Source organism: Pecten maximus, unplaced genomic scaffold (assembly GCF_902652985.1).
Source record: "Pecten maximus unplaced genomic scaffold, xPecMax1.1, whole genome shotgun sequence".
Taxonomy (NCBI): Eukaryota; Metazoa; Mollusca; class Bivalvia; order Pectinida; family Pectinidae; genus Pecten; species Pecten maximus.
In genome coordinates, this window is record NW_022983105.1 from 114,917 (window position 1) to 140,558 (window position 25,642).

Here is a 25,642-nt window from a genome sequence, read left to right on the forward strand (position 1 = left end):
CGCCGAACAGACGGCCGGACAGACGGACGCCGCGCCACGGCATAAGCTCACTTGCCCTTCGGGCAGGTGATCTAAAAACCAAAACGTGGTGAGCTACCACTCTTTTCCGGAATCTACGTTCATCCAGGACAGTAGCGACTTGGGAGACGTACAGTGCTTTTTTCAAACTTTAAATGCAAACGTACAGGTACCGACCTTAGTGAGTTCGACCTTAGTGAGTTACAGAGCAAACAAATAACAGGCCATGCAAAACCCTGAAACGAACACATTCCAAGACTCGACTCATGTCTTTTCTTCCCGATATTAACGTCAGAATACTTACAACATTTGAAAATAAAGAAATTGACCATAGCCGACTGTTAAACGACATTTTCGTATAGATGGTGTGAAGGACGCTGACGAAAGCCTGGTCCTATTGGGTATTTTATATGTGTGTGTATGTGTGCATAGGCCTATGGAATGTTGTGCAAGTTGTACGAGTTACCAATGATCGAGTCTGTGTGTGAATGACCGTATGTAATCATGAATGGAAGGGATGTATCTGTGTATGGATGCAGATTATTATTAATAGTACATGTACCTTGTTCTAGCTATGTGTTTATAATATGTGTGTATTGCCGTCGCTGGGACTTGTCGTTTGTCACTCGTGTTGTCCATGCTGTTGATATTTCGTCGTGTATGAGAGCGACTCGTTGATTGGTTGACCAATAGGGTATCGGAGATTGGCTACCGTATTATACGGTAGCGCACAGGTTTTCGTCAGACCGGCAGTTAACTTTTCCTGAGTCCGTCTTGGCGTCCCTGTTAGCGGTAGTGTGTACGTGTTTGCAGGTGGGTGGCTATGCAAATGTCTTAGTAAATATGTTTCATTCTTGTCTCGTACATTGTGTTGCCATGCGGGCCGAGCCAGGTAGCTGAACCCGTTTGTATATATCTGTCCGTGTTAACCCCAGCGACGGCCTGGTAAGAGCCTGGCTGTATGTTTAATGTTCTACATGTTAAATAAAACTGTTGAAACCTAATCCTAATATCTGTGTTGTTAATTATTACTTTTACACATGAAACTCCAGACTAGAACCTGGGTAAAAGTCTGTAAAGACTGAGAGGTCATTCCTCCTACACTATTAACAACAATCTAATTAAAATCTAGATGGTCATTATCACTACATTACATGAACATCTTATAACATCCCATAAAGGGGTCACGTCAGGGTGACATCCGAGATGTGTATATTTCACTTTCAGTGCGAATTGGCATTTCATCGATGTCATCGAAGAAAAACATTTTGTCACGGCATGCATCTGAAGCAAACCATTTCGGCACGGTATATAGCTATATGCTTTTTGGGACGAAACGACTTATAAAATTCAGTTCAAAGATTCTGGAAGTAGTCTCCTCTATACTAATACAACACCAAACACGCAAATTCCATTTGCCGACTAGCCCGCTGTGTATAGGAAGCCGGAATTTATTCAGAAAAGCAAAATGCATGGCAATTTCATATGATACAAATACATTGATGCGAAATGAATAGCCAAATCTAAAGGAACACCGAAATCATCCCTATGATAACATTGACCTAAAATTAGCCTGAACTTTAACCCTATATATGGCCTATGTGAAATCAAGCGAGCCACCCAACCTGAAACTCCTGTCTTACGGGAGAGCAGGAGGTGCACCAGCCCTCAATGCTTAAGATTTCATATGCTGGATTTATAGGCCAGACAAATATGAACTACTGTGACAGCATTGACACTAGAAATCATATAACTACACAGAAAAATTATATGACATAACCGTACAGTACGGCGCGGCGGCTAGGAATGACACACACACTGTATACCCGATACACGTGAACCACTGTGACGTCAAGGCACGTGCAACACCTGCATTTACGTGCCGACAGAGACAAATTATTCCCGCTATACTAAGCGAAACGCGGGAATATTTAAGTCTCCTCTATACTAATACAACACCAAACACGCAAATTCCATTTGCCGACTAGCCCGCCGTGTATAGAAATAACAAAGAAAGGGGAAAGTACGAGTAGAAAAAAAATATATATATCAAACGTGTATAGTTATCCTAAATAACTAAGTGAATACGTCGTATACAACACACGCGATGTCTAAAACATTAGGCGTCACGTTTAACTGCCTGTATATATTTTGATTTCAGATACCTAATTTTTGCGTCACATTTAACCGTCTCTCGATAGAATCAGCGATGTATCCGTCCTTGCTAGACTCACTACGCCAACGCCCGTGGCGCTTAAAACAGCGATCATTAACGCCATTGTTCGCCGCCATGCTGGCCCCTCCTGATCTCAAAGAATGTAAACCGAAATTCTTGCCCTCCGAAACGAAATTCAGCCGTTTCAGGATAGCTTCCTTAGCTCCCGTGTAACTGAGCGGTTTATTTTTGTGAATCAAACCACAAACTGAGCCCGATCTATAAATTGGTTTAAACAAGAAATCATCTGACTCGATGTCAATGCGAGCTATACGAATATATTTCATCAACATGTCGTACGGACACGCCGTAGTTTCACCCTTACTGATAACAATCTCACTGCCGAACCGATATTGGTCCGTTTTACTCTTACGGACTACAAGTGTGAAATAGCTCTCCGATAGCTTAACATCTGAACAATGCAAATTGCTGAGCTCGTTATAGCGCAAAAATCCTGAAAAGCTAAGCAAAATCATGGTTAAATCCCTGACAACTAACAAGTCGCTAGATTCTGAAAAAATGTCACAAAGCCTAATCAAAATGCCACTGGTAACAGAGTCCTTTTTACACACAGGTTTCTTCGCTATGCGTTTTGAAGCTTCTAAAAGATTTTTTACAAAAATGTTTGTTGTTGGATCCGACAATCCGTTCAAGCTATGAGCCCACTTGATAGCATACACTGCTGAAGAAACCACTGCAAATGAGGATCCTTTAGTTAATAAGCTGTTCAGGTACAAACATATGTGTATGGAATTGGCTGGTACTGCCGGAAATCCCTGCGCTGTTATGAAACGTTCCCATCGTTTAAAAGCACCGAAGTATTTATAGTTCGTGCTGTCACTCTTGCACTGAAGTATCCTGCTCTTTAAACCGACGACGTGTTTATGCAGTGAAGAACCTTCTACAACGCCCGAGTCCTTAATCGCTTGGTCGATTGTGGTATGTAGTCCTATGCCTGTTAAACAAATATCAAATATGTATATACGTGTGTGAAAAATAACCCGGTTTAGAAAACTAAACGCAATGCGATCATGTCAAAGGGTAAAACGGTTCTGCCAAAAACGCCGTTTTTACCCCTACCCTTTTTTGTAACATTCTTATTCGACAATACTCGGTTATCCACGACAAAACTGTCGAATCTATTCTCGCTTAAACACAGAATTGGCCAAAATGGAGCAGACCTCCAAACAGGGGCTATCAGAGTACCACGGCACTGTTCCTTTGACATCTTTTCAATGACCTTACATATTAACCTGGGGGGAGGTACTATCCAGTTGTTTAGCCGACCCCATGATACAGTGAGACAATCTACCGCTTCAGTACCCGTGCACCAAAAACGCGAGTTAAATCTGTCACACATTGTGTTATAATCTGCAGAGAATCTATCTACATCGTGCTGCCCCCATAACACTTCACAAAAATCAAAAACCCACCTTTGAACCGACCAATCGTCGGCATCCGTACATCTGCTCAAAAAATCTGCAGTTTTGTTCAACTGTCTGGGTATCCATTGAGTACTGATACTTACACCGTGATTCTCACAAAAATCCACTACCTCACAAGCTACTGCTTGAAGATCGGGTTTTCTACTACCTACCTTAAGAATGGAGGCTACATTCTTATTGTCAGTAACCAGTCTTACGTGCTGACTTTTTATATCATCAACAGCGCTAAACAGAACGCGCTTCATACCTTCAAGCTCCCTCCAGGTTGAGCTACGTACCCTTTCATCCTCACTCCAAGTGCCCGTTATAACACTTTATTTTTCACAAGTCCCCTCCAAAGGGGCCCTGACCTCATTTGACAAATCCTCCAAAGGCAAACAGAAACATGGGGCATCACCCATTCAAACATGTCCCTCTAAAGGGAAACCCGCCCATGGGGCCAAATCATCCAAGTCATTATCTACGACGTAATCACCTTGACCTACATCGGCAACAACATCCTCCAAAGGACTCTTACAGGGCATAACATAGCCCCCGTAACCAATACCGGACGCGTCAGTACAAACGAAAGAACTGCAAAAACTGTTTCCTTTGATAGTACAGCCTTTCTCGTTCAGTTTCTCAATGTTCAACGACCAAAATGCTATTTCTTCTAGAGCCTCACTACTGAGTATGACGTACGCATTCCAACTAGACCTGGACAATACACATTTATACAACTCACGTGTGCGTAAACGCGCCACTGAACCGACCACGCTTTGCATTGATATGACACGCCCTATTACGCCGGCGAGATACCTAGCAGGAAACATATAGTGACCTTTCTCATTGACCCGAGTCATGATGTCAGACAGTTGACCCAACAAAAGCTCTACTCTAGCAGACGATACCCTGACCACGCCTACAGACATCGACCACGTGTACCCTAACCACGTGGCGTATTGTGATGGTGTCCACTGACACTTCTCGTGCGCTAAAATAAAACCAAAATTGATCAATGACTGCATAACAAATGCGCTGGCATCTCTAGTGCCGCCTTCAGAGGCGTCTCCGCCCATACCATCGTCAAGGTACATGATCAATTTGTAACCCCTACCACGCACGTGCTTCACTACCTCGCGGAGCACCTTTGTGAATATATAGCCGGCCGTGGCTATTCCAAATGGCAACACATTGAACCCAAAATAACGGGTAACGCTATCAAAAATGAAATGAAAACCCAGAAACTTCCTGTGATCAGCAAAAATTTCAATGCGGTGGTAGGCCGATTTTAGGTCGAAAGTGAACAAGAAATCGCCCTGTTGAAAAATATCTCTAGCGACTTTACCGTCCTCGAATTTGACCTTGAACTTATGCAAATAGAGATTGATATGCCGACAATCTAGAACGAGGCGTGGCTTACCCGACTTACCGTACGCTACTGTTAGAGGATTGACAACGAAAGGTACATATGAAACCTCTGAAACACAGCCCAATTTGACCAATTTTTCAATTTCACCTTGTACGAAAGAGATATTATCCCGTGAAGACTTATTATTCATTAACACAACAGATGGAGGAATTTCACGAAAAGGAATCTTGTAACCATCCTTCACAACTGATAATACAGCGTTACATGCGCCTGTGCTCTCCCAAAAATCAAAACAACCTTTCAACCTGCCAGGTGAAGTTTGTGAAAAACTATCATTTGCGCTGCTACGATAAGCTTCAGGACCTGAATCATTTGCGACGCCTAACTGGTCCGTCATTGACTGAATGATACTCTTACCTATCAATAAAGAGTCGTCTGTCTTACGGCCTTGATCGTCATTTACGATATGTACATGTTTAGTAAACAAAATATTACTTATCTTAATACTGCCAGACGTCACTGTTCCTCCCGCCAGGGCAGGACAATCGACACGCCAGTGTCCGAACTTCCCACAGGCAAAACAGCTCCCCGGCCTGCTAATAGCACTCCTTTGGGGACCTCCTCTGAAACCGTCCTGGGTATTCCCTGTGGCATTATTGGATCGAAGACGTTGGTCGCTATAAGGGGTGTAACGACCTCTTCCCTTATTGGCTTTTAGTTTTGAATCCTTGGCCTTTCTGTTGGCCCTGGCTCTGGCGCGATCCATCTTGCGCTCATCGTCCGAATCGGAAGCGATAGGATTCGCAATATATTCGTCAACAGCTTTCCATCCACAATCCGAAGTGTCGGCTAGTTTAACAAGTTTCTGTCTATAGTCAATTAGGCCAATACCTTCCAAAATTTTAGCCTTTGACGCTAGTGGTTCCGTCGTGGATAAATGTTCCGCCTCCATTAACTTGGCTCGAACTTTCACATTGAATTTGTGCTGATCTTCACAGCTTTTCCTGGAAAATTTGTGTGGCTCCCCACATAAAATATTTTGCTGTAACTTGAAAAATGGGCCTCGGAACAGTCACTCATTCTATGTTCGAAACTGTCCAGCTTGTGCGAAATGATGGAACTCATTTTTGAAACAATCTCTTCCTGAGAGGCCTCCACTGCCGCTTTCACACGGGCGGTAATAAAATCTTCTGTAGAAGTCGTCATGATGTGGGGACAGTATAACTGGCTTAATTATATGACATAACCGTACAGTACGGCGCGGCGGCTAGGAATGACACACACACTGTATACCCGATACACGTGAACCACTGTGACGTCAAGGCACGTGCAACACCTGCATTTACGTGCCGACAGAGACAAATTATTCCCGCTATACTAAGCGAAACGCGGGAATATTTAAGTCCTGTGATTGGCCAATCCAAAAGGTCTCGCTGACGTGACCCCTTATTGGATGTTGTAAGATGTTCATGTAAGGTAGTGATAATGGCAATATTTAATTTAATAAGATTGTATTAACAGCTAAAGTCATTCAATGACAGCCGCCCGTGCATGCGACATACATGCTGGTGGTGAGTGCTTATGTGTGTTTTGGGAGGTTGCGGTATGTTCGTGTTAAGTCACCTTGTGATAGGCCGGAACTTTTGCCGATTTATAGTGCTACCTCACTGAAGCATACTGCCGAAGACACCCAGCAGCACACCCCACCCGGTCACATTATACTGACAACGGGCGAACCAGTCGTCCCACTCCAAATATGCTGAGCGCTAAGCAGGAGTAGCAACTACCATTTTTAAAGACTCTGGTATGTCCCGGCTAGGGGACAGAACCCAAAGCCTTCCTCACAGCGGCGAACGCTCAACTAAAGGCCAAAAGTGAGGCATTGTCAAGGGAGACATTAGGAAGAAGAAAGTTGTTCAGAAAGAAGAGAAAAGATAAGATCCCAAATTTAGTCGCCTCTTGCGATCATGCAATGGGGGCAGCAGGTACAATTCTTACGCCCTACCTGCAGGGCAGATTTTTGTTGTGTGTATTGAAAAGTCGAAATCAGAAATCGATAACTTACAAAAGATTTAATTGTCTCTTTAGATGTCATATTTCATATTTTTGTATCAAAATATGTAATTAAATCAACGATCACGTGATCCGTCTGTTCACGTCTGATCCCATGATCAATCAGTCAAAATGGGAGCGCCTTTTGGATACGGGCTTCATCCAAAACTCGGTAGTGTGATGTTTGTCACTGGAGTATTGATCAACACGAATTAAAGGCAAGTTGCTTACAAGTTGTTAATCTGTTTGTTCACATGTCTACCTTAGTTTTTCTTTAATTACTTAGGACCAAACTTTGTTTACGATTAGTGATTCAGAGCCTGATCAGACTGCATCATTAGAACGAAGTCATACCCTTCCTACACTGCTCTGAGGCAGACATATTGTCGTCCAGATCTACGTTATCGCAGCTAGTATTTCATAAAAAAACATGTATCATGGGTCAGTGATAGTATGCTGAAATCCAAGCGTTTATCTTATAAAGCTAACAAAACTATCGCATCTGTTAGTCGTAGTGGTCATTCCGACATTCGTGATGTTTACACCGACTGCACTCTTCCCTCAGAAAGAATATACAGAATTTGCGATTTCTGGGATAATATTAACTGCAGTTGATTATAGTATTAATAATAAAAACTCATACCATAGACATCTACATTCAGTTCTCATAACTAATTACAATTGGAATATTTTCATATCTAAGTGGTCCATCATTAAGGAGTACCCCAACTGGAATGGCATTTCATGACAATTTTTATAACCGATGATTTAACCAGCTTTCTTAATCTTCAGCTATATATGTAACCTTTTCAAATTATTTTATGTTATGTACACAAATCTGTGAAACTTTTGTGTTATATTGATAAATAGCCCGAGTTTTCTCTGGCCCTGTCACAATGTCTGGTGTAGGGCCAGAGCGCGCTACTATATGAAAACGTGGAATTATATCCGACACCGTTTAGTGTCGCTAAGAATTTGGTACAATAAAATCGGGTGTGACATAACACCTACCTTACATTTATGGATAAATGAGATATTCATTTACCCAAAAACACCCATTTAGTCCCATCTAGGTGTTTTATTCCATCCGTATAGACATTCGCTTTACGCTAGCCAAAATTTCATACTTGACTCGACGCCATATTCCTAACTATGTACATGTAGGTCGCGGTCGGCCAATTAACCTAATCAGTGCGCGATGGAGTGAAAAGGAAACAAAAATACATTTATTTTTTTTTATATATTTTACCCCTTATAATTTATAAATAATGAAATTTTGAATTTAATATAATTCATACAGGTTTTGGGAAATAATAGCTTAGTTTTCTTAATTTAAACTATGCAAGAAGAAAAACACAATAAAGCATATGTGGTCTTTTTGGTCCATTGCGTTCCGATTCCGGTGGTGACAGGGCCAGAGTAAAATTGGGATAATTAATAAAATGAAAACATTTTTAGATAATCAAAATGTATACCAATTGCATACCATATACTACTTTTTGAAGTATATATATAAATATTAATATTATTAAAACTTTCAAAATTCATTTATTGCTGTGAAATTGTTTATATTGTAACCCTGGTATTAATACTAGCCGCAATATACCGCTCAGCTAGATCGATTTTCTCTTTAGCTAAATTATTTGAGTGTAAGACTAGTAAGCTAGAGGCCCCGGCATCGATCCCTAGCGGAGGCAGTGATTTAAATTCAATTAAGCATGCGCTCTGTTACAATATTTATCACAGGGGGCAGGGGAGGACCAACGTCAAAAAATACAATTGTTAGATAAATAATCTGACAATCATTTTTAGCTCACCTGGTCCGAAGGAAGCTTATTCTATACCGTGTCGTCCGTCCGTCCGTCCGTCAACAATTGACTTCTTCTTCATAACCACTGATCACAATTTGACGAAAGTTTGTCAGAAGCATCCCTATGGGGTATGGACTCAAAATTGTACAAATGGTGGGGCTGACCCCCAGGGGTCTGAGGGGCGGGGCCAAAAGGGGTCAATTTGGCTATATTAATATAAACGACTTCTCCTCTGAAACCAAGCAAAGGATATCGCTCCTATTTGCCTGGTAGCATCACTATGGGGTGAGGATTCAAAATTGTACAAATGGTGGGGCTGACCCTGAGGGCGGGGCCAAAATGGGTCAATATACCTATATTTATCTCAACGACTTCTTCTCTGAAACCAAGCAATGGATATCACTCATATTTGCCTGGTAGCATCACTATGGGATGGGAATTCAAAATTATACAAATGGTTTGGCCGACCTACCTGGGGCCTGAGGGGCGGGGCCAAAAGGGTCAATTTGGCTAAATTGATATAAACAACTTCTCCTCTGAAACTAAGCTATGGATATCGCTCACATTTGCCTGGTACGACCCCCGAGGTAGGGATTCAAAACTGTATAAATGACACAGCTGACCCCCGGGGCCAAAAGGGGTCATTTTGGCAGAATTGATATAAACAACTTCTCTGAAACTAACGGAAGGAACTGACCCCGGGGTGCAGAGGGCGGGGTCAAAAGGGGTCAATTGGTTTAAACAACTTTTCTGAAACTAAGCAATGGATATCGCTCACATTTGTGTGGTAGCATCTGGGGTTGCGCCAAAAGTCAATTTCATTTCATGGATTAATGCATTTTTGGCATAAAAACCTCACGTACCCATATAAAATGCCTATGATATATTGACATAGCAATACCAGTGACACATATACTTAATCATCATTCTTGTTTCATATCTCATGAAATCCAGGTGAGCGATACAGGCCCTCTGAGCCTCTTGTTTGTGACGTAGGTTCACGCCTACCCCCTGTGATATTTATGTCGCCCAAAAAGCCCCTTATTTTAGGCAAAACCCCCTTGAAATAATCATCAAACTCTCTGATTTAAGACATTTATGCTGACAATGTTATTATAATACAGTATGTACAGGATTTACAAAATATGATCCTTTCACAGGCGGCTCATAATACAAACAAGAGGGCCTTAACGGTCACCTGAGATTTGAAATATTTCGGTCAACCAAATTAACCCTTTTCGGCCCCACCCATCAGTCCTAATGGGGTCAGTCTATGAAGAGTATTTGATTCTTACATATAGTAGATAAGATTTTTGAAATTTCACTCAATTTGACCCTTTTTGGCCCCGCCCACCAGCCCCTGGGAGTCAACCAGGGCCAACATGTACATAACATCAAACTGTAATCCCATGCTGATAATTTGAACCAAGTTAAAACGAATTCCAATACAAATCCAACAAATAATAGTCAAAAATGTGATTTCCCTATATAAACTATAGTAAAGTTTACCCCCTACCCAGGGGCAAACGTGAGACCCCAGGGTCATGAAATTCACAATTTTGGTAAAGTTTGGTTTGGTTTGGTTTATTTTGTTTAACGTCCTATTAACATCTAAGGTCATTTAAGGACGGCCTCCCGTGCGTGCGACACGTATGAGTGTGGTGGGTGCGTATGTGTGTTTTGGGAGGCTGCGGTATGTTCGTGTTAAGTCTCCTTGTGATAGGCCGGAACTTTTGCCGATTTAAAGTGCTACCTCACTGAAGCATACTGCCGAAGACACCCAGCAGCACACCCCACCCGGTCACATTATACTGACAACGGGCCAACCAGTCGGCCCACTCCAAATATGCTGAGCGATAAGCAAGGAGTAGCAACTACCATTTTTAAAGACTCTGGTATGTCTCGGCTAGGGGACAGAACCCAAAACCTTCCTCACAGCGGCGAACGCTCAACTAAAGGCCAAAAGTGGGGCATTGTCAAGGGAGACATTAGGAAGAAGAAAGTTATCAAAAAAGAAGAGAAAAGATAAGATCCCAAGTTAAGTCGCCTCTTACGATCATGCAATGGGGGCAGCAGGTACAATTCTTACGCCCTACCTGCACCTGAAGACCCTTCCATCTATGAAGAGTATTTGATTCTAACATATCTGAGAGTAGAGTAGAAGATTTTTGAAATTTCAGTCAATTTGACCATTTTTGGCCCCACCCCTCAGGCCCCTGGGGGGTGGGGACCATATAATTCACAATTTTGGTTGACCTTCAGCCATAGAAACTTTCTGCCAAATTTCATTGAATTTTGTTAAGTGGTTTTGGAGAAGAAGTCGAAAATGTAAAAAGTTTACCGACGCACACCGCACGACGCACGACGACGGACAAAAGGCGATTAGAATAGGTCACTTGAGACTTCGTCTCAGGTGACCTAAAAACACAATATAAATCATCATTATTGTAATTGTATAGCTCTATTTTTTCGTTGAAAGAACATTGTTTGTGTTTGGTATTTCCATGGTTCATTTAATTCATACTCAAAAGTTGTAACTATGACTAGGTGCTGTCATGTATTCAACATATCAACAATTATATGTGTTCTTGTTATTTCTGTTTCAAATTGAATTACATGTATACTTAAGTGCACAGATTACGTCTTAAATGTAAAAATACATTGTAAATGTTTAATAAAAATTTAACCTGTCATGTTAAACAATATTAATAGAACCATGTGAATAACAATACCTTTCTAATACACAACAATATAATTGACAGTTGTTTGTAGATCAGTGTAATAATTAGTCTTTGATAATGCAATTCAGCAGCGAAGACGAGACTGCGTATATATCTAATTATATTAATACGAATAAACACTAACTCATATTACTTCAAAAATGTACACATTAGGGCTGGGAGTAGTATGGTCGTACGCACGTTACCCCGGACGCTGAAACTATACCTGTGGTTGCTAAGGAAAACCACGTGACCGGAAATGAATACAGGTAGATGAGAAGGGGATTAAAGCTGCTGGGTTGATCCTCTGTTATAAAAGCTCGATCGACAGATATAGACGAGATAGAGCGGAACTAATAGGGGTTATGTCCATAACGATGGAATTAGCAGTATGTAAGCTATATTATACGGATGATCGACTGTAAACAGGTACAAGTAGAGAGACCAGTTTACATAATGTCGTTTTAGGGTATTTAATTATCTTACGGACGAGAAGCTACGTTATCTGTACACAGGCGGTAGTAAGGTAACACTGGGAGGATTTAAGTGATGATTTAATAGAAAAGTAAACGATCGATAAACGTAGGGAGACGATGTTCGGATCTAGTCAGAGTACTGCTAAGGTTATTGTTGAGATGTTTCACTAATCCAAAAGCGGTTGTGAAGCGAAAACGAAGGAACTGTTTTGTCAGGGATTCAAGTGTTGATGACAGTAAGATATAGACATTAGTCCTACGTAATATTAGTTTACATCCCATTGGTTGCTATGAAAAGCACGTGACCGGACACCGGCAACGAAATAAAGATGGAACAAGAGGTGGAAGAAGGTTATATGAGGTTCATACGAATCTACGTTTGGGTCACACCGCAACAGGAGACAATGCTAGGCAACGTAGTTGAAGTGATGATTGACATGCTGGGATTGTTAGAGATACCCGTTGTGGATTCCACAGTCGGATTATAATTACCCTGGCTTCGATGGGTTTGCTACGGAGCCGAAAGTTTAGATAGTATCATTGAACCGGAAGTAAAGCTTCACGGGAGACGTTATTATAATAAATTTAAGGAGGCGTTCAGTTGAAGGTATTAGAGTAATTTAAAAAGACAACGGAAGAATGAACATAGTAAGCAAATCATGGAGACAGTATCATCGAAACTGAATCGGATGGGGAACACAAAGGCGCCGAAGGATTAAGATGACAGCGGTGTTTTGATCACTAACCTTTGAAAGTTCTATTTGTTTGGCTGTTACGGCATCGAGTTAGAGCATATTATAGCAAGTCGAGGTATTGTCTTCGAGTGTAGATGACGCTGATTGTACGATTAGGGGATAGCTCGTTTTGGTACCGATGTATAGATTTGGATGAAAAGTTTTGATTGCTTGATGTATTTAAGGCAGCGTTAAGATAACTCTAAGACACGGCATAGTCTACCACTTCTAGTTATATCTCGCTTCACAACAGGATGGAGGGTTCGGGCTTAAACAGTATTGGAGACAGTGTGTACGTGTATGTCGGCAACTATCAAGAGGAAGTGCGCATAAGAATAAAAAAACTTAAGGAAGGAGCAGAAGGACGGATGGAACAAGACGGAAACAAATGTAAAGAAAATGTTTATTTATTTATTTATTTATTTCCTATTCTACAGACCCGGGGGTCCACTTACAGAATAGATAACAAAATTAATTTAATGCAACATAAGTATAAAATATCACAGTGAGTTATGCATGATTAGTCACTTATCGAGACTAATGTTTTGTTAATACGAGCTGCTTTCGCTCTTCTATGGGTTAATAGATAAACTGTTGATTTATGTAATGGTCATATAAGTATGAGCCATGATGTGTCACGATTGTAATTAATTATATAACCGAATGAACTTGTGCAGTGATTTAATGGATTCCAACTGTTTTGCAGGGATCTCTCTCACGATGGAGCAATGGGAGTCTCTATGTCTTGTAAAGGAGGAGGTGTCCAAGCAGATCGAGCTGGTGACGGGCCGAGATGCGGTGACTAAGAGGGCGTGGCGGTTGTCGCCGAATCGTTTTGTTTCCGTCGACCGCATCAGGTCGACTTTCATCAATGCCTTCGTCACCCTTATCAACATCAGGATATACTTCATGGGGGGTACTGACCTCCCGGACAATCCCACGCGCTATGGGATAACGCTAAAGCCCGAGCAGTAGGGTAACCTTGTGAGGACAGTTGAGAGAATCAACGCCGGACTGAGACCCGACGCTACAGAAAAGAAACGGAAACAATTGATAGTGGAAGTGATAGCGGACACCATGCTAGATACGATCGAGTCTACAGCAAAGGAAATGTGTCCGGGATGTAAGGTGGATCATCCCTCACAAATCAAGCACATGACCGGCGGCTGTCTTTCGGAGCAAGGGGAGAAGGTCGCTTGTTACTTCGAAAACTGTAAGGTCAAACTGAGAGATGTGGACATCAAGGTAGCCATGTTTCGAAAAGCTCTCATGCTGACAGAGACCCAGGAGGAGGAAAGCAAAATATGGGGTTATATTCAGAGAGTGATCGAAACAGGCGAGGATGAGATCAAGGCGATGATGATGAGCACCTCGCGCGAGAGTTGGGAATATGTCGTGAGGGCATAATCCCTCGCATGAAGGAAAAAACAAACAAAAAGTAATTGATTAATGTGTTTTAATTAAGGAATAATGTACAAGCTTGATAATTCTTTGAAGGGTTAAGCAAACATATTTGAATAATTACAATGGAAGCCTTTTTTCCCCCGTTATCTATGGTATACATGATTAAATACGCATAAACTTGACATCAATGTCTTTGTTGTTGATCATAAACGCGAAATATTTGCGTGCACAGGACTTTTCGTGGTTTTATAAATAGTAAAATATTATCTATACATGTATCTAAATCTAACCACGAAACTCCCTGCATTGCGACTATTTCGTGTCGATGCGAATCGTTCACTTGGAAGTTACTATGACGTTACGAGTCTGGTCTATTTCAAAGACATCGTCAAATTCAGAGTACAATATGCAGGAGACAGTCTCCGTCAGCGTATTGGTAAAAGTAATCTCCAGTCTAACGTCCGCGTTTTGACTAGGAGAGAGGTGCTCGTCCTCGCCAAAGGTCGGGGTCAACTGAAAGCCGTACAAGGCATAGCCACGCGGCCAGTCGTCACGGTCGAGGGCATTGTCCGTATCGAGATCGGCCTTGTCGGCAACCTCAAAGAGACTACGGAAGGCCGTGACGTAGCACTGGGCGTTGCTGGCGAACTCCAATTTGTGGGGTCGATACGGTACACTGACGTTGTTTACAAACAAACCAACGCTCGATGCATTGTACGATTGAAAGTTGAATGGGTTCCTAGTGTATGAACCCGCATAGGCTTCGGCCGCCACCAGTCCCACGATAACCTTCGAGGGTAGTTTGCCTTGATAGAGATTGTCCCAGATAAATGTCGACTGATTCGCGGGTATCGTGGCGACCTTGACATTAGAGCTTGTAAAAGGGTATTTGGCCGGAGACAACTCTAGGGCTTTGTTGTGACCGACGAGCACGCCTGCGTTGACCTGGACACGACAAAGACGGAACATGACCTCCTGTAGCTCGATCCTGTAATCCGGGTTCTGGACCCCCGACATTAATACGAACGGAGTCCTATTTCTATAGAGTTTAATGTCGAGATCGACTCCGTTCAATATGTACCGATTGAGATGACAGGCGTCCTCGCACAGTCTGCCGACCATGTCGAGCGTAGCGCTGTTCTTAGTGAATTCATTCCGCTCGAATAGTCCGGTATTACCACCGTCCGGATCTGTCTCGTCCATACTGCCGGGCGTGTCCTGATAGTAGAGTTGACTGGTGAGCTGACCCTTTTTAGAACCGACCCCGTAGTTTAACAGTGTTTGTATGTACGCCTTATAGGCGTAATTACCCGAATTCAGCGAAAGTAGCTTCCCTTGCAACGATACCTCGACTTGACCCCAAAGAGTTTGAAGCGGCAAGTTGACGTATGCAGTCTGTTCCTTGGCGGAGAGGGGCGTGCCGTCCTGTTTAACAATGCGTGCCTTCACGTACAATAGGCTCCTGTCAAGCGCTATGTAATCGCTGCTCTGACCGGAAATGTGGAACTCGACAGGACCGCTACCGCTTATCTGGGAGACGGGTCTGCAGTCCACGTAGTACAACTTCTCCACCGCGACCTGCGTCGGCGGGAGGGAAAATAGCATGAGTTCCGCCAGAAGTCCCTCGTCCTGCATTACGAAAAATTAGTCTGTTTTCTTTCGCGGCGAGTTTTCCGTTTCTTGGGTGGACCCTCCCGTTGAAGCTCGGACTTAGCCTGTTCGACTGTCTGTTGTACAGGGGATATTATACGTATCTCGTCTCGTCGTTTCAAGGGTAGTATGGAAGCACGTGCGGGGCGTCTAACACCACCGCTGCGTCGCTGCAAGCTGGAATCGGAAGCGGATTTAACGAAGAATCGTGTCCACTTCTCAACGTCCGGTAAGTATCCGCTCATTTCAGATAGTATCTAGGCTTAAAGTGCAGAGTTACTGTGACGGTTTGTTTTAGGAGTGTCGCGAGTGCTCCGTTAGCTGTCCTTATTGTGAGGTCAACAGAGCGGGTGTCCTTTATTACCACCGGTATGTAATACGGCGAGGAAAACACGACCTGTTCTGTCTGTTCCGCTCGAACGCGTCTGAGTAGTGGTTTCTGGTCTCCCCCCACGAATACCGATCCGATTAAATCGCTATACACGTAAAGTGGCGTGTCAATCAGATCTCCTAGATCGATCTCACACAGACCGGCACACCATGCGTATTCGTTAATCGCACGGGGGTTTTAAGCTCGGAGGTGAAGCAATAGGGCGTGTTTGACGGATGACGAGTCAAGCTATCATCGCTAGACACGACATCGTAAAAATCCATAGTTCAGAGGGCGTTCACCGCATCGGCATCTATCCAGCTATTATAATCGCTCGGCCAACCCATCCACTTAACGAGTAGCTGTTTCTTCTTGTTACGTAGCCTCGTCTTTAGGACGCGTTCTATGCGGTATTGTAAGCTTTCCGGATCAACGACCCTCTGTAACTCGCTCTCGTACACCGTCCCGCTAATCTCTCGTCCATTGTAGTCCTTTAGTTTATAGATTGGAATGTTTTGTTTGTAAAACCGAGCGGCTATCGTGAATATCTCCCCGGTAAATGTTTCGTGGAATGTTCTCGTGAAAGCTTGCCTCAGGTGTGAAATCCTCACTGCGTCACCGACCTTGAACTTATATACTGAACGAAGTTTTGGTTTTTTAGTTTCTTTTTTGGTTCTTAGTTTCTTTGTCTTCGCTCGGGGATAGTAGAGTTTCAACATGATCTCGGCCTCGTTGTCCCCTGTGACGTCAGCTGGCGCCATCCCGTGCAGAGCGGAGTGGGGAGTTTTGTTGTAACTCTTAACGATCTGAGGAAGCACGTCCAAGTATTCGTGGGTCTGCTTATGATTCATGTATCGGAAGATGCCGTTTCTTTGTCTTTATCACCCTTTCGGCTATCGCCGCTTTTACTTCGTTGTCCGTGACGAAGTGTTCTACGCCCTTCCGGCGGAAGTACGCCTCCGACTTCCGTGAGCAAAATTCCGAGCCTCGATCCGTTCTGATCTTGTCCGGCGTCCGTTCTCCGAGTACTTTGTCGAATCCCGCTATCACGGAATCGGCGGTTTTGTTTTTTAACGCGGCTACCATCAGATAACGACTAAAATCGTCAATACAAATCAGTAGAAATCTTACTCCCCCATTGTCGCCGCTGAGATTTGACACATCCATCAAGTCGCAATCGAACTCTTTGTTTAGCCCGGCGGTGAGCATTCGCCGCCGACGGAAGCGCCGACGCACAGGACGGTTTAAGCTGTAGGGTTCTTGTCTTTGCAACCAATGTTTTATTTTACGCAGACCAATGCGATATTTCCCTTCCTTCCTCACCAAGCGATACAACTGCTCGGGACTTCGGAACGCCCCGGGGTTCGACCAGTCGAAATATTTGTCGGCGAGGTACCTATCGACGTCGGCCATGTTCGACGAAGGCGCACGACACCAGAATGACTTCCTTTAAGTCGCAAAGCTGCGAGAGCGACTCGGGAGAGAGGGATAGGTCGCGTTTGCCTTTCCTGAGTTTAATCCAACATCGTGTTTTACGCCGCGATATGCTGACACTAAAACCTTGGTCTATAACACAGACCACCTTGTTACGTCCTTTCCATTGAACGTCCATGATGAGTTTATGTCCACTTCCGTTTCTCACCCCTTGCTCTATCTATGTCAGCGGTCCGACGCAGAGCGGTAAGACCACATTCACGCGACGATTGATCGACAACATAGAGCGTGGCGTATTTTCTCCTCCCCCGGAAAAGGTGATATATGCCTATTCCCAATGGCAGCCGGCTCTCGAGCGATGGGAAGCGGAACGACCCGATGTAATCTTCTTTCACGGTCTACCGGGCAAACAGCAGATCGAGGCATGGAGCGGCAGGCCTTTACTGTTAGTTTTGGATGATTTGATATTTAGAATAGTAGAAGATCGGGATTGTTTGGAATTATTCACGGTCGGTGTTCACCATAGCGACATCACCATAGTATACTTGTCTCAATCCCTCTACCCACCTGGTAAGTACGCGAGAAGCATCAATCTGAATGCTCATTACATGGTGCTCTTTAATAATCAGCGGGACGCCTTTCAAATGTCCGCCCTCGCCCGCCAGCTCTTCCCTAAAAACGCGTCGTACTTCACCGAGAGCTATAAAAAAGCAGTAGAGGAAAAGGTCTTTGGTTACTTAGTCGTCGATCTGTCGCCGAGGACGCCTACCAACTTGCGCACCGACGTGTTTCCCGGTGAAGTGCCGACGGTGTATGTGCCGCCAAATCAGCAGCCGCCCGACGGACTAGTATGAGTAAAAATCTAAAATCGAATTGGAACTTTGTGTCGCTGCTGGCTCGGACGCACGTCACTCAGAGGAAGCGAATGTTAGAATCTCTAACGGTATCTCAGACTCGTGCATTGTGCGAAATCATCAGAAACATTGTGTATAACCCGGTACTGCCGCCTTCTCCCCAATACCTTCATCGTCTGAGGAGACACAAACGGATACTGTTGCGTCTGGCGGGAAGGAGTTTGCCCTTGTCCGATAAGAAAAGAATCTTACAACGTTCCAGTGCCGTTATAGGCAAGGCCCTGAAACCGCTGCTACCGAAATTGGAAAGTGTTATAGATGGCAACCGAATACGTGGTCATTCCGAAGGAGCGTTACGAGAGAATGAAAGAAAGAAAAGAGACGCCTGAGAAGACACAGAAGGGACCTAAAAAAATATTAAGAAAGACTGTAAAAGATGTATCATACTCTCCTCCCGGAGAACGCGTTGTAGCTATGAACTGGATGATGTAAAATAAAAAAAAAACCAAAAAGGTGAAATATGTGTATTATTATTATTTTCGGATTTAAGACTTAGCCCCTAAGTCTCTTTCATCTGTGACTCATCCCCCAAGTCTCCGTTATTATACGCCGCTCTCCAATAAATTCCGTTATACCTGCATGATTAAAATGCATTTATTAGGATACTTGTTGTATAAAAGCAAATGTAACGGTACTTTTTGAAGGGCGGTGTTAATTGACTGCATTATAGGTGTTTCCATAACTGAGACTTGTTTATATATATATATATACAATATCTAGAGACTTCTCTCGTTGGACTTGAAGGCGGGAAAAAATAACGTAAAATATTAACTTTTTTTTTTCTCTCTTTTATTTTCATCACTACATAACATTCAGTCGCTATCGCGCACACCCTATTTGTATCTTCAAACACGTACACACTGACATACATACATACATACTTACATACATACATACATACAAACTGATACAGTATCTACACATTCGGATACATCAAACTTAATGATACAGTATCTACACATTTAGATACATCGAACTTACATACAGTATCTACACATTCAGATACATCAAACTTAATGATACAGTATCTACACATTCAGATACATCGAACTTAATGATACAGTATCTACACATTCAGATACATCAAACTAACATACAGTATCTACACATTCAGATACATCAAACTTAATGATACAGTATCTACACATTTAGATACATCGAACTTAATGATACAGTATCTACACATTCAGATACATCGAACTTAATGATACATCAAACTTACATACAGTATCTACACATTCAGATACATCAAACTTAATGATACAGTATCTACACATTCAGATACATCAAACTTAATGATACGGTATCTACACATTCAGATACATCAAACTTACATACAGTATCTACACATTCAGATACATCGAACTTACATACAGTATCTACGCATTCAGATACATCGAACTTAATGATATAGTATCTACACATTCAGATACATCGAACTTAATGATACGGTATCTACACATTCAGATACATCAAACTTACATACAGTATCTACACATTCAGATACATCGAACTTACATACAGTATCTACGCATTCAGATACATCGAACTTAATGATACAGTATCTACACATTCAGATACATCGAACTTACATACAGTATCTACACATTCAGATACATCGAACTTACATACAGTATCTACGCATTCAAATACATCGAACTTAATGATACGGTATCTACACATTCAGATACATCGAACTTACATATAGACTCGTACAGTATCCGCTAACTCAGATATGCATCCGGTACTAGTACCTGCTAATTCATGTACACCACGCATGAGCAGATACATCATACATACAATTCAGCATTTCTTGTCTTTAAATCGTCGTCTCCGGGGAGATTCCTGCAGTTCCATGTGTGTTGTGTTCTCTTCTTCGTCGTCAATAGAAAAAGCGTTCCAATATAAAGTTTCCGCCTGAAGTGGTTTCGTTTTCAAATTAGGTTTCCTCCTTTTCTTACATACTCTACCACATCCTCGACGAAGCGCGAGCAGCAGTCCCACTAGCCCTAAAAGCACAACGGCCACCGTCAAGAACAGCAATTACTATGGTTAAATCTGAAAAATAAATAAATAAAATATAACATTGCGTTAAACCGATAAATAACCAGTTATATTTGTCGTATCGTCTTGCAAAAGGTTGTATCATATCGAGGAGTGTTTATTTTCTAAAAGCCTAATGTTCTGAATTCCTACTAACCTCTGATCCTGTTCCTGAGCGGAGAGTCGGTTGTCCTCATCGTCGTGGACAAGTCCCGGGGGACCGGCGGCAGTGATGTAATATCCGGCCACGTCAAATTACCTGGGTCGGTGGTGGTGGTGGTGCTAGCGGTGGTGGTGACTCTCCATGTTTTCGGCTGAGGAAAGGGCTAGAAATAAATAAATAACCGAATTATCTATTAGTAAACAGAAATAACTCGAATACACAGCATCGGACTTTGGAGATCAAACGTTATCGGCTTAGCTTTTATCTGCACGACACTCTTTCTTCGGTAGAGTTCACTTCAGTTTAAAAAAATACAGGTAAGCTGATAACTATTGTTATAAACACAGCAGCCAAAAAAGAAAGGTAGCAGGAGAAAGCGAGTTACTCGTTCTTCATTTCGATATATTATATTTTAAATTTGATCGAAAAATAAAGAAGTTATTGGCTTTCCCAGCTTACTTTTGAAGTACGGCAACCGCGGCGGGCGGGGCTTAACTACGTTTGAATGGAGCACTGGTCATCGGTTAACTCTCTACTACGAATGGTTATGTAAGGACTAGAGAGCTAAACTAATTGTAAATACCTTTCTCGTTTTCAATGTCCTCCTTGTTAAAACCGTCGAGGTCGATTTCACAGTCGTCGTGGTAACCTGAAATTTGCATAATTTAAATATCATAAAACTATAACGCTCACGTTACAAACAATTCTTTAAGCATATTTATTTATTTATTTATTTATTAATTTAGCGTTTAAGTAAAACAAATAACAAAAAAAAGTATCTATCAGTATAGAGTAATAACTCTATCAGTATACTCGAATACACAGGACCGGACCATGGACATCAAACGTAATCGCCTTAGCTTTTATCCGCACGGTACCCTTAGATAGTCGGTATGTATATACACTGACCGTCCATCGGACACTCGCACATTAGACGTTACATAATGTTTGTAAAGCTGACAGAGTCAATCGAACGACGGACATTTAAAATTATATGGCTGAGGGTTTTAACATAAATCTTTACCATTTTAGTTTTGTCTGTCACTGTTGGTGTACTTTCTCTTTCCGTCGTCGTCGTTGAATTGAACTGAAAGTATACCGGGTAATTTTATGCATAAAAATGTTGATCATTTTGGAGCGTTACCTAATTAATATTCCAATCACTTAACCATTTAAGACATTGACATAAGTTAAAATAAAATATAGGAATGAAATTAAAACTTTCACATGTTAATGAATTAATATATATATAAAAAAAAAAATAACAATGATAATAAGATAAATCTATCTAAACAAAATAACATGCAATGACGTTTATTCATTTCAATTCTATTTTGCCCGGCTTGCATTATACATATTCACAACAACTTACCTCGCATGGAATGCTGTTTAGAAAAACAATGGGGAAGTCTTTGAACGACGAACAATCGAGGTTGGTCCTCGCCACCCCTATGAACGTCACATTAGGCGTCTGCTCTCTAGTGAGGTTGAAAAACCTCAATCGCTCGAATGTGATCCTCGTCGCCTCTATGGTGTCCGAGGAGGAAGCTACAATCACACTCTTGGGACATACAAGCAAGTCTCCCTTCGGTGTACACTTTTGCGGGAACGGATCAGCGACCGTCCCACCGACGAGTAAGAGAACGGATACCAGAATCGTCACCGCTGCCATCTTTCCTATCGTTAGCCTCTACTGTGACCCGCTGCGCATGTCCACCTCGGTGTCCATCCTACTCCCCCCCCCCCCCCCCCCCCCCCCCCCACTTACCCCCTCCCCGTAGTCTCTCTCTCTCTCTCTCTCTCTCTCTCTCGCGATGTCCACTATATCTTTCATCTAGTTAATTTGTTTTGTTTTTTTGTTTTTTTTGTTTTTTTAGAAGCTACATTTAACTAAATATATTTCATTTACTTAAGAACAAAGTTATATGTAAATTATTATTATATACATGGTTATTTTAGATGCTCGACGAAATCCTGTTCAGTCTGCGACGGGTAACATCCACTAAACATTTAACAACTTGCATATCTAATTATAAATTCTTCTTTATGATAAACGAGAGAAAAATGTAATTGTATAATACACATTCTAATAATTTTCTTATTTCATCGTCAAAATTTGCAATATATAACTATACGTAACTATAATATTTTATCCAACAAGTAATCGATGTACTCTTCTTCAGATGCTGGAGCTGAACAAGATTCAAGGATAAAATGATAGTATTGATGATCTACAAGTCTGTCAGACTCGTCGATAGCAATGTTCTCTGTACAGGGAATATTCCTTGCTAGAACCCTCAATAGCCGTTTGATAGCATAGTCACTAAACAGCTCACTCGGAATGCAGTATTCCAAAAGATAGAACAGTTTAATGTTGGGTGTTTCAAAGAGAGCACAATTGAATGTATTTTTTACAGTATGGAAGGTGTGATAATATTCAGAATAACATGTCCTAAATATAGCTACAGCATGCGGGTAGACTTCGTTTTCCAAACCCCACACTAATCTTTTCTGATCCTCGTTACATAAGTAATACACCATGTAGTTGAAATGGAAAGTATCTATTGAAATCATTATCTGTTTAATGAGGTATTTCATGCGCCGGTCAAGTTGTTCGAATGTCAACCGAAGAAGCGTGATGGGTGTAATTTCTAGAACAGATAAATAAATAAGTATATAATTCAGAGAGTTATATCTAGAGGTTCTGTGCGTATGCCGCATTCTAGAACTTTCCGTTTAGGATAATAATTCGTAAACCCGTTTCTATCTTGTGCATATGTAACCATACGGTTATCTACCACACGGAAGCCTCTGTTTGTAGCTGCGCGGAGTCTTGAATTGAATAATACATCTTTATACATGGCGATTGGATGCCTCAGGTTTCGCTTGTTGACGCCTTTACAGCTAAACTTACTGATCTTTTTGTCAGATTCCGATACATGCAGCACACAGTATGTCTTAGAGCAGAGTGCCACCATCGCGGTGCCTCTCATTTCCTCTTTAAAGAGACCCGGAGTCCTGCGTGTGTAGGCTTTTGTTTCCGATGAACTATGATCCGGAAACCATTGGGTCCTTTCCCGGTCAAACTCGTTTTTCATGTCCGTGCGTACCAGATCCTCTAAGTTCTCTCCGGAAAGAGCCATGTAAAAGGAATCTGTATCCATTTCTATTAACTCAAAATTCTCTCGTGTTATGTACTTATCGAGACAATCGTAATAGAAACTTAACATACGCAGTTTGGCGTACTGTAGTATGAAATATCCTATCTGTATGGGAATATCCATACGGATTTGATTTTTGGCGGTTACCACTTCATAATGGTCCTGGCCGAGCTCGGTCAGACTTCGGAAATGTTTTGAATTTACGATATTGTATACTTTACATTCCGAGTCGAGATATTTTGTGTTCGTATGTTTATCCTTGCGCATTAACATTGAGATGTAAGACGCGTTTCCTTTTAGCTTAGCAGTTTCGCTAATCACGCCTAGTCTCGGATTTCTATCTCCGGCACGCCGGGCATCACTGATTTTCTCTGCATATTCCTTAAAACAACGATCAGGTGAAAATTCGAGCACTGTGTAAACGCGGGTTACTTTCAAACCGTGGTTGATATACCATTTCAGCAGTGGCGTCGCTATCAACATTTTATTTGCCTTCATCGCACCAATGAGGAGTTTTCGCGGTTTCTTAGATATACCGAGCTGATTTGCCACTTGCTTCATGTAATCACCAACATCATCGATAGATACATTCGCGTTTCCGAATAGCGGTGACATCTCCGAGAATTTTTGGTGTAAATGATCGGGAACGGCAATGTCAACTTCAACTGCACCGAACAATTCGTCGCGTAAAACATAATTGATGACTTCGTCAGACGTCATGGTTTTCTTTTTTTCCGTGAATCTACGGTAGCTGTTACAATGAGATTTTAGGGAGACATCCTCGCGTACCATTCTATCGAATTCACACTCCCATATTCGCCGGATTTGGTAGCCGCGTGATCTTATATAACGAGTCCGCTTCTCGCTGTGTCTCATGCGCTTTCTCTGTAGTGGTATGTTCGGATTACGCAAACACGTATGTGAATGGTAAAAACACCCGTCAAACTCGAACACGGTTTGCGATCGATTGTTAAATCCGTCCACACGATACAGCCCTATACGAAATTCTCTATCGGAATTTAACGCGTGAGTGATCTCGATCTCCTCCGTTTTAGCTACCCAATCCAACCATTTAAACGCTTTGAGATATTTGTCTCTCCGTTCTAAGTCGAATCCGGTTTCCTCGCGTCTCATTGAACAATAACCAGTGGGCATTGGTTCTGCCAAACATCCTAGGTAAAGCGAGTTTGCATCTAGACCCAAAATACTCTTGCATATTTTTTTCCCATTACGAATGCGCGTTTTACCCTTTTCGTGGTAACGACTGAAGACGATAGCCGGACCACCGACTATATTGTTCTGAATAAGCTCATGCGCTATTTTGTCTCTATTGCTAAACAATGAAAAGTGCGTTTTACCTTTCACCGATCGGAATAGCAGATTACGTGCTACACCAGAGACTGATATGGTGGTTTTGAAAACATCTACTTTTTCCTCCTGTACATAATAGTATAGTAGTTGCTGTACGGCATCTCTGAATGGTTCTACGTCTAAATTATTGTAATAAATTAAATAATCTTTGAACGTTTTCATGTTTTTACTAACCCAGAGGCGCTCTAATTCAGCATATTTTTCTAAGCCGGATAAAGGTTTCTCCGAAACATTCATGTACGATAAAACTTTACTGTGCGAGTAACCATCTCGAAGTAAAGACTCGTATTGTGTGATTTCTTCTTCTAAA

At 42.1% G+C, this 25,642-nt stretch overlaps 5 protein-coding genes across 5 annotated transcripts; 1 reads left to right on the plus strand and 4 right to left on the minus strand.

Annotated features, from left to right (window-relative positions):
* Window positions 1-2,175: 2,175 nt before the first annotated feature.
* On the minus strand, window positions 2,176-3,691 carry LOC117321479. Its single transcript, XM_033875893.1, has 2 exons — window positions 3,667-3,691; window positions 2,176-3,188 (listed from the first exon to the last, which is right to left on the minus strand). Exons 1-2 carry the CDS (start codon window positions 3,689-3,691, stop codon window positions 2,176-2,178), a joined length of 1,038 nt encoding a protein of 345 aa, XP_033731784.1.
* Window positions 3,692-11,859: 8,168 nt separating this feature from the next.
* On the plus strand, window positions 11,860-14,408 carry LOC117321471. The gene is made up of 2 exons (XM_033875885.1): window positions 11,860-13,212; window positions 13,529-14,408. The coding sequence occupies exons 1-2, from the start codon at window positions 13,077-13,079 to the stop codon at window positions 13,795-13,797; spliced, it is 405 nt and encodes a 134-aa protein (XP_033731776.1). The 5' UTR covers window positions 11,860-13,076; the 3' UTR covers window positions 13,798-14,408.
* Window positions 14,409-14,562: 154 nt separating this feature from the next.
* On the minus strand, window positions 14,563-15,861 carry LOC117321480 (uncharacterized protein F54H12.2-like). Its single transcript, XM_033875894.1, has one exon. The coding sequence runs from the start codon at window positions 15,859-15,861 to the stop codon at window positions 14,563-14,565; it is 1,299 nt and encodes a 432-aa protein (XP_033731785.1).
* Window positions 15,862-16,533: 672 nt separating this feature from the next.
* LOC117321481 lies at window positions 16,534-17,007 on the minus strand. Its single transcript, XM_033875895.1, has one exon. The coding sequence runs from the start codon at window positions 17,005-17,007 to the stop codon at window positions 16,534-16,536; it is 474 nt and encodes a 157-aa protein (XP_033731786.1).
* A 2,375-nt stretch (window positions 17,008-19,382) lies between these two features.
* On the minus strand, window positions 19,383-22,522 carry LOC117321472. The gene is made up of 5 exons (XM_033875886.1): window positions 22,173-22,522; window positions 21,825-21,887; window positions 21,384-21,449; window positions 20,795-20,963; window positions 19,383-20,652 (listed from the first exon to the last, which is right to left on the minus strand). The coding sequence occupies exons 1-5, from the start codon at window positions 22,470-22,472 to the stop codon at window positions 20,561-20,563; spliced, it is 690 nt and encodes a 229-aa protein (XP_033731777.1). The 5' UTR covers window positions 22,473-22,522; the 3' UTR covers window positions 19,383-20,560.
* Between the last annotated feature and the right edge of the window lie 3,120 nt (window positions 22,523-25,642).

Excerpts from the sequence above, each read along its gene's own strand:
- LOC117321481 (XM_033875895.1), bottom strand. The coding sequence starts at position 17,007 with ATGGCGCCAGCTGACGTCACAGGGGACAACGAGGCCGAGATCATGTTG.
- LOC117321472 (XM_033875886.1), bottom strand. The coding sequence starts at position 22,472 with ATGGCAGCGGTGACGATTCTGGTATCCGTTCTCTTACTCGTCGGTGGG. Across the intron at positions 21,888-22,172 it reads TAAACAGCATTCCATGCGAG|TTCAATTCAACGACGACGAC; the intron begins GTAAGTTGTTGT and ends GTATACTTTCAG. Across the intron at positions 21,450-21,824 it reads TGACAGACAAAACTAAAATG|GTTACCACGACGACTGTGAA; the intron begins GTAAAGATTTAT and ends TGCAAATTTCAG.
- LOC117321471 (XM_033875885.1), top strand. The coding sequence starts at position 13,077 with ATGGAGGGTTCGGGCTTAAACAGTATTGGAGACAGTGTGTACGTGTAT. Across the intron at positions 13,213-13,528 it reads GGAACAAGACGGAAACAAAT|GGATCTCTCTCACGATGGAG; the intron begins GTAAAGAAAATG and ends ACTGTTTTGCAG.
- LOC117321480 (XM_033875894.1), bottom strand. The coding sequence starts at position 15,861 with ATGCAGGACGAGGGACTTCTGGCGGAACTCATGCTATTTTCCCTCCCG.
- LOC117321479 (XM_033875893.1), bottom strand. The coding sequence starts at position 3,691 with ATGCCGACGATTGGTCGGTTCAAAG. Across the intron at positions 3,189-3,666 it reads GACGATTGGTCGGTTCAAAG|GCATAGGACTACATACCACA; the intron begins GTGGGTTTTTGA and ends TTTGTTTAACAG.